The 10,013-nt window shown below is 39.6% G+C and overlaps 1 protein-coding gene across 1 annotated transcript in view; it reads right to left on the minus strand.

Annotated features, from left to right (window-relative positions):
* Positions 1-7,551: 7,551 nt before the first annotated feature.
* Positions 7,552-10,013, minus strand: part of LOC138305922 (guanine nucleotide-binding protein G(q) subunit alpha) — a 29,242-nt gene continuing 26,780 nt past the window's right edge. The window contains exons 4-5 of the mRNA XM_069246212.1: positions 8,275-8,403; positions 7,552-7,720 (exon numbers count right to left, since the gene is read on the minus strand). Coding sequence (XP_069102313.1) covers positions 7,567-7,720; positions 8,275-8,403 — 283 coding nt within the window. The 3' untranslated portion in view covers positions 7,552-7,566. The remainder of the gene's footprint in view (positions 7,721-8,274; positions 8,404-10,013) is intronic.

Raw genomic sequence — 10,013 nt, forward strand, 5'->3', positions numbered from 1 at the left:
TTGTGAACGTAAAATTATTTACATAACATATAGTAATCAAGAAATGAAGAATGTCAGTAAATTTATTAATTAATCCTGGATGTAATTTTCAATTGAAAAGTTCCAACAATGATTATTATGCAAAGGGCAATAACTCAATTACAATCAAATCAAGCTAATTTTCAAACTGGCCCAAGATCTCTCGTATTTAAGTCTGCTTACAAAATTTCATTAAAATTGGTGAATATTTACTCATGTTAACAAATTCTAATAATAATTATTACTGCAAGGGGAAATAACTCCATCAGTTACCATGGAATAAGAACATTTTTCGTCCTTTTCCCCCCGTAATGTTAGTCATTTTGCAATGTTTTGCTAATTTTGGTGATTATTTACACAAGTAACCCAATGAAGATCCAATAATAATTATTAGTGTAAAGGGCAATAACTCTGTAAGTTACAGTCATTTTATGTCAGTCTAAATACAAAATTTCATTAAAAGCAGTGCATATTTACTCAAGTTATCCTGTTCACAAGGGAATGTTAACTGATGCAGACTACGGACAACGCACAACGACGGACCACAGGGTATTATAACCTATCACAGGGAGTAATAACCTACCACAGAGTATAATAACCTATCACAGGGAATAATTACCTACCACATGGTATAATTACCTATCACAGGGTATAATAACCTATCACAGGGAATAATTACCTACCACATGGTATAATAACCTATCACAGGGTATAATTACCTATCACAGGGTATGATAACCTATCACAGGGAATAATTACCTACCACAGGGTATAATTACCTACCACAGGGTATAATTACCCACCACAGGGTATAATTACCCACCACAGGGTATAATAACCTATCACATGGTATGATAACCTACAACGTTGTATAATAACCTACCACGGGGTATGATAACCCACCACAGGGTATGATAACCTACCACAGGGTATAATAACCTACCAGCATGGTTATTAAAACCCTACCACAGGGTTTATAATTTACATTACCACAGGGGGTCTTATAATTTACCAACCACAGGGTAATAATTACCCACCACAGGGTATAATTACCCACCACAGGGTATAATAACCTATCACATGGTATGATAACCTACAACGTGGTATAATAACCTACCACGGGGTATGATAACCCACCACAGGGTATGATAACCTACCACAGGGTATGATAACCCACCACAGGGTATAATAACCTACCACAGGGTATAATAACCTACCACGGGGTATAATAACCTACCACAGGGTATAATAACCTACCACGTGGTATAATAACCTACCACAGGGTATGATAACCCACCACAGGGTATAATAACCTACCACAGGGTATAATAACCTACAATGTGGTATAATAACCCACCACATGGTATAATAACCTATCACAGGGTATAATAACCTACCACCGGGTATAATAACCTACCACAGGGTATAATAACCTACCACGGGGTATGATAACCTACCACAGGGTATAATAACCTACCAAGGGGGATAATAACCTACCACGGGGTATAATAACCTACCACGGGGTATAATAACCTACCACAGGGTATAATAACCTACCACGGGGTATAATAACCTACCACGGGGTATAATAACCTACCACGGGGTATAATAACCTACCACGGGGTATAATAACCTACCACAGGGTATAATAACCTACCACAGGGTATAATAACCTACCACAGGGTATAATAACCTACCACGGGGTATAATAACCTACCACAAGGTATGATAACCTACCACGGGGTATAATAACCTACCACAGGGTATAATAACCTACCACAGGGTATGAATACCTACCACAGGGTATGATAACCTATCACAGGGAATAATTACCTACCACAGGGTATGATAACCTACCACGGGGTATAATAACCTACCACGGGGTATAATAACCTACCACGGGGTATAATAACCTACCATGGGGTATAATAACCTATCACATGGTATAATAACCTACCACGGGGTATAATAACCTACCACGGGGTATAATAACCTACCACAGAGTATAATAACCTATCACAGGGAATAATTACCTACCACCGGGTATAATAACCTACCACGGGGTATAATAACCTATCACGGGGGTATAATAACCTACCATGGGGTATAATAACCTATCACAGGGAATAATTACCTACCACCGGGTATAATAACCTACCACATGGTATAATAACCTACACCACAGGGTATAATAACCTACCACAGGGTATAATAACCTACCACAGGGTATAATAACCTACCACGGGGTATAATAACCTACCACAGGGTATAATAACCTACCACATGGTATAATAACCTACCACATGGTATAATAACCTACCACAGGGTATAATAACCTACCACAGGGTATAATAACCTACCACAGGGTATAATAACCTACCACAGGGTATAATAACCTACCACAGGGTATAATAACCTACCACAGGGTATAATAACCTACCACAGGGTATAATAACCTACCACAGGGTATAATAACCTACCACAGGGTATAATAACCTACCACAGGGTATAATAACCTACCACAGGGTATAATAACCTACCACAGGGTATAATAACCTACCACATGGTATAATAACCTACCACATGGTATAATAACCTACCACAGGGTATAATAACCTACCACAGGGTATAATTACCTACCACAGGGTATAATAACCTACCACAGGGTATAATAACCTACCACAGGGTATAATAACCTACCACATGGTATAATAACCTACCACAGGGTATAATAACCTACCACAGGGTATAATAACCTATCACAGGGTACAATAACCTACCACAGGGTATAATAACCTACCACGGGGTATAATTACCCACCACAGGATATAATAACCTACCACATGGTATAACAAGAGGCCCATGGGCCTAAACGGTCATTTGACTTATGGCACAAAACAACAAAGTATAAAGTATTGGTTAACGATTAATATAAACAATACAAGGGACTCCTTAGTTGAATATGTAATTTTCTGAACTAGGTAAATGTCATTTGTTGAACAAACTTGGTAGCCCTTCATCCATATATGGTTGTAACCCATTCAAGGATTAATATAAGGAGGAGTCAGATTTTAAAGCCAAATTTCAGCAAAGCTCCCATTTTGGACCTCCTCCATACTATCCCAATGGGTCTTAGCTCGGTCCTTTATAAAATATGATTGTCTTCACCTAAAGTTCCCCCTTCTGAATCAATTAAAACCCCTATAGATCAATTTTCATTGAGATCGGAGACTGAAACCTGAAAACAGGAAGTGGGCCAGCAGCCATCTTGGAATACCAAAATCTTTACGAAAATTTTTGCATGTTATTCGGCATCAATTAAAACCCCTATATACCCATTTTCATTGAGATCGGAGACTGAAACTTTAAAACAGGAAGTGGGCCAGTGGCCATCTTGGAATACCAAAATCTTTACGAAAATGTTTGCATGTTATTCGGCATCAATTAAAACCTATATATACCAATTTTCATTGAGATCGGAGACTGAAACCTTAATACAGGAAGTGGGCCAGCGGCCATCTTGGAACACCAAAATCTTTACGAAAATGTTTGCATGTTGTTCGGCATCAATTAAAACCCCTATAGACCAATTTTGATTGAGATCGGAGACCAAAACCTGAAAACAGGAAGTGGGCCAGCGAAAATTAAGAAAATTTGCCCTTTTGGGGCCCCGCCCCTCTGCCCCTAGGGGTCGGACCTATCTCATTTATATAAAATATGATTGTCCTTCCCCAAGGATGTTTCATACCAAATATGGATGTAATTCACTCAAGGGTTTAGGAGGAGTAGGCTTTTGTATAAGTAGTTTTACGCACGACGGACGGCGGACGGCGCACGGCGCACGACGAAAGACGAAACACAATGACAATAGGTCATCCTGACCATCGGTCAGATGATCTAATAACCTACCACAGGGTATAATAACCTACCACATGGTATAATAACCTACCACAGAGTATAATTACCCACCACAGGGTATAATAACCTACCACAGGGTATAATAACCTACCACGGGGTATAATAACCTACCACGGGGTATAATAACCTACCACATGGTATAATAACCTACCACATGGTATAATAACCTACCACGGGGTATAACCTACCACGGGGTATAATACCCTACCACGGGGTATAATAACCTATCACAGGGTATAATAACCTACCACATGGTATAATAACCTACCACAGGGAATAATTACCTACCACGGGGTATAATAACCTACCACATGGTATAATAACCTACCACATGGTATAATAACCTACCACATGGTATAATAACCTACCACGGGGTATAACCTACCACGGGGTATAATAATACCCTACCACAGGGTATAATATAACCTACCACGGGGTATAATAACCTACCACGGGGTATAATAACCTATCACAGGGTATAATAACCTATCACAGGGTATAATAACCTACCACGGGGTATGATAACCTACCAAGGGGTATAATAACCTACCACGGGGTATAATAACCTACCACAGGGTATAATGACCTACCACAGGGTATAATAACCTACCACAGGGTATAATAACCTACCACAGGGTATAATAACCTACCACAGGGTATAATAACCTACCACAGGGTATAATAAACTACCACAGGGTATAATAAACTACCACATGGTATAATAACCTACCACAGGGTATAATAACCTACCACGGGGTATGATAACCCACCACAGGGTATGATAACCTACCACAGGGTATAATAACCTACCACGGGGTATGATAACCTACCACAGGGTATAATAAACCTACCACAGGGTATAATAACCTACCACAGGGTATAATAACCTACCACGGGGTATGATAACCTACCACAGGGTATAATAACCTACCACAGGGTATAATAACCTACCACAGGGTATAATAACCTATCACAGGGTATAATAACCTACCACGGGGTATAATAACCTACCACAGGGTATAATAACCTACCACGGGGTATAATAACCTACCACAGGGGATAATAACCTACCACGGGGTATAATAACCTATCACAGGGTATAATAACCTACCACAGGGTATAATAACCTACCACATGGTATAATAACCTATCACAGGGTATAATAACCTATCACAGGGTATAATAACCTATCACAGGGTATAATAACCTACCACATGGTATAATAACCTACAACGTGGTATAATAACCTACCACAGGGTATAATAACCTACCACTGGGTATAATAAGCTATCACAGGGTATAATAACCTACCACAGGGTATAATAACCTAACAAGGGGTATAATAACCTACCACAGGGTATAATAACCTACCACAGGGTATAATAACCTACCACAGGGTATAATAACCTACCACAGGGTATAATAACCTACCACAGGGTATAATAACCTACCACAGGGTATAATAACCTACCACAGGGTATAATAACCTACCACAGGGTATAATAACCTACCACAGGGTATAATAACCTACCACAGGGTATAATAACCTACCACAGGGTATATAACCTTCCACATGGTATAATAACCTACCACGGGGGTATAATTACCTACCACAGGGTATGACAACCTACCACAGGGTATAATAACCTACCACCGGGTATAATAACCTACCACAGGGTATAATAACCTACCACCGGGTATAATAACCTACCACAGGGTATAATAACCTACCACCGGGTATAATAACCTACCACAGGGTATAATAACCTACCACAGGGTATAATAACCTACCACGGGGTATAATAACCTACCACAGGGTATAATTACCTACCACAGGGTATGATAACCTACCAGGGGGTATAATAACCTACCACAGGGTATAATTACCTACCACAGGGTATAATTACCTACCACAGGGTATGATAACCTACCAGGGGGTATAATAACCTACCACCGGGTATAATAACCTACCACAGGGTATAATAACCTACCACCGGGTATAATAACCTACCACAGGGTATAATAAACCTACCACAGGGTATAACAAGAGGCCCAGAGGGCCTGTATCGCTCACCTGGTTTGTAATGCCAAGTGATGTTCTGAATATAAGTTCATTGTTTCTTTTCTGAAGAAATTTGGATATTTACCTCTAATTCCCCTATTGGGCCCCACTCTTTCTCCTCCAGGGAGGTCAAAGCCAAAATTTATACGAATTCTGTTAACCCCAAGGATATTTCTGGCCAAATTTGGTTACAATCCATGCAGAACTCTAAGACAAGTAGAATTTTTTAGGATTTACCTCTATTTCCCCTATTGGGCCCCGCCCTTCCTGCCCCGGGGGGGGGGGGGGGGGGGGGGGGGGTCAATGCCAAAATTTATACAAGTTCTGTTCCCCTTCCCCCAAGGATGTTTCTGGCCAAATTTGGTTACAATCCATGCAGAACTCTAGGACAAGTAGCAATTTATAGGATTTACCTCTATTTCCCCAATTGGGCCCCGCCCCTCCTGCCCCCGGGGGGTCAGAGCCAAAATTTATACAAGTTCTGTTCCCCTTCCCCCAAGGATGTTTGTGGCCAAATTTGGTTACAATCCATGCAGAACTCTAGCACAAGTAGCAATTTATACGATTTACCTCTATTACCCCTATTGGGCCCTGCCCCTCCTGCCCCCAGGGGGTCAGAGCCAAAATTTATACAAGTTCTGTTCCTCTTCCCCCAAGGATGTTTCTGGCCAAATTTGGTAACAATCCTTGCAGAACTCTAGGACAAGTAGCGATTTATAGGATTTACCTCTATTACCCCTATTGGGCCCCGCCCCTCCTGCCCCCGAGGGGTCAGAGCCAAAATTTATACAAGTTCTGTTCCCCTTCCCCCAAGGATGTTTCTGGCCAAATTTGGTTACAATCCATGCAGAACTCTAGGACAAGTAATGATTTATAGGATTTACCTCTATTACCCCTATTGGGCCCCGCCCCTCCTGCCCCCTGGGGGTCAGAGCCAAAATTTATACAAGTTCTGTTCCCCTTCCCCCAAGGATGTTTCTGGCCAAATTTGGTAACAATCCATGCAGAACTCTAGGACAAGTAGCGATTTATAGGATTTACCTCTATTACCCCTATTGGGCCCCGCCCCTCCTGCCCCCTGGGGGTCAGAGCCAAAATTTATACAAGTTCTGTTCCCCTTCCCCCAAGAATGTTTCTGGCCAAATTTGGTTACAATCCATCCAGAAACTCTATGACTAGTAGCGATTTAAAGGAAATGTTGACGGACGGACGACGGACGGACGGACGGACGGACGGACGGACGGACGGACGGACGGACGGACGGACGGACGGACGACGGACGCCGCGCCATGACATAAGCTCACCGGCCCTTCGGGCCAGTGTGAGCTAATAACCTAACACGGGGTATAATAACCTACCACCGGGTATAATAACCTACCACAGGGTATAATAACTCTACCACGGGGTATAATAACCTACCACAGGGTATAATTACCTACCACAGGGTATGATAACCTACCAGGGGGTATATTAACCTACCACAGGGTTGATAACCTACCAGGGGGTATATTAACCTACCACAGGGTATAATAACCTACCACAGGGTATAGTTACATTTTACAGGACTGTTACAGGACTGCTGGATAGCTTACCTCATTATCAGATTCCACAAGAACCTGATCATATTCACTTAAGGCTACAAGAAACATGATGGACGTTACATTTTCAAAACAATGGATCCACTTGCGCCGTTCTGATCTCTGTCCACCCACATCCACCATTCTAGAAAGATCACATGTATATACATAAGGAACAGGATGGTCACATGTCAGAAGATTATATGTACTAGAATTGTAGGGCCTCCTCCACAATGATAATTGCCAGTTCAGATATAATATTGTATTTGTCATTACAAACAACATGACCTCTAATCAATTGAATGAACACTGATTTCTCCAAGGAAAGTTCTGAATTCATGCTTTTCCTATGGCGCTTATCAAAATGTTAAGAGAATTGGTGTTCAATAAATGAGGTTCCCTATATGACTGGGAAAGACTTTTGAAATAGTGGGGGTCATTTCATCTTTTCTGAACATCATTTCAATGAACCATTTTCATGTGTTGCAGCAATGCTATCTCTTTTCTTGTTTTCAGATTTTTATTGCAAAAGAAAAATCCTAAAACTCGCTTGTTTGCTTACGTCAGAGCCTAATGTTGGTGGTATCTTATGGCAACTCAAAATTCAGATGTCCTGCAGCCAAATACATGTGTACCTATAATTATCCCAGATTTTCTGATGAAATGAAAAGCTCTGTAATGTAGTAAGAATGTACCTACCTAAATATTATACTGTCCAGATCAAAAGGGTACTCAATTATACCCGTGGTCGGAACTCTCACACGCAGAATATCCTGATTATTGGGCAGATAGTTTGGGGCCGCAATCCTGTCTACATCGTCTAAGTAACTGAAATACAAAACATTCAACAATCATGAAACTGCAATGACAACACAGTCAGCCAATCAAAACCCATCTTTCATGGGCTGTCAGCCAATCAAAAACCATCTTTTATGGGCTGTCAGCCATAACATACAACTAGCTCAACATTTGTTTTCAATGCTTTTGATCTGCAATTGTTACAATGTGAAAGAAACATTAAATATTGAATTTTTAAACAAGGACATAGTCATTCAGATCCCCCGCCAATGGAGATATCAAAGCTGAAGTAAGTTTGATTGATGATGTTTGGAGACAAATATATAACAATCCTTTTGGTGCAACTAAATACTCCAAACTACATTGGTTACAATATAGAGTCAACCAACATATCTTAACATCAAATTCTTTCTTGTCTAAAATTGGGCTTGCTGAAAGTGCTAATTGTTATCGTTGTAAAACGGAAATAGAGACAATAGTACATATGTTATGGGAATGTATAGAGGTGCAGAATTTTTTCATTAACTTTGAATCCCTATTAGATAAATTACTCATCCCATTCACCTTTAACAAAGAAACATTCATTTTTTGATTATTTAATCAACCAATACTACATAATAGGGTAGACAATATGATTATTTTAGTATCAAAACAATACATATATAGCACAAGATGTTATCAAGAGAATTTATCAGTATGTGCCTTAACTAAACTTATAAAGGAAGCATACTTCACAGAAAAATATACTGCATATTTACAAATTAGACAATGATTGGAATAAATGGAATAGTTTTATCAATATGTAACCCTGGTTCAATAATTTCAAAAAGGAATTTTAACCAGTAAATCATAATTAAAAATTCACATACATGTAACATTAGCTGTATCTTCTGAGATCTTTCTTACCATAACTCTCTCTCCTTTCTCTACCCTCTTATCTATCCACTATACAAACCTTTTCGCTTTCTCTCTTCTTTCTCCTCTACTTTAGAAAAACAACAACACTGTATTTTCCTTTTAAAAATAACTGATTTAATATGATGTCCCATCACGTAATCTCAAGATAACATATATACAAGGACATAGTCATTCAGATCCCCCGCCAATGGAGATATCAAAGCTGAAGTAAGTTTGATTGTGGAGACTTATGTGTATGAAAAAAACCCAGGAAAAATGAAGTTGAGCTAAAGAAAGATGGAGTACGTATAATTCAAGTAGAGCGTTATGCAATTGTTGAATCAGGTATACAGCCTTGACATTTATATTAGACTATATACACAAAGATGGGTGGAGTTTTGCAAAGTAACATTTACCATTTACCATGATATTTTCAGCAATGTTTCCATGGTAACAGAAAAAGTGCAAAAAATGAAAACCTAAAAATAGCAAAAGGTACTACTAGACCATAAAAAGAATGTGTCTATGAAGTTTCATGGAAATATCTCTGCTGGTTTTAGAGTTGTGCTCCGGAAACAATTCTTACACAAAAATATGATATTTTCAGCAATGTTTCCATGGTTACGGAAAAAATGCAAAAAATGAAAACCTAAAAATAGCAAAAGGCACTACTAGACCATAAGACCAATGTGTGTATGAAGTTTCGTGGAAATATTTCTACTGGTTTTAGAGTTATGCTCCGG

The sequence above is a fragment of the Argopecten irradians genome, chromosome 13 (genome assembly GCF_041381155.1).
Source record: "Argopecten irradians isolate NY chromosome 13, Ai_NY, whole genome shotgun sequence".
NCBI lineage: Eukaryota > Metazoa > Mollusca > Bivalvia > Pectinida > Pectinidae > Argopecten > Argopecten irradians.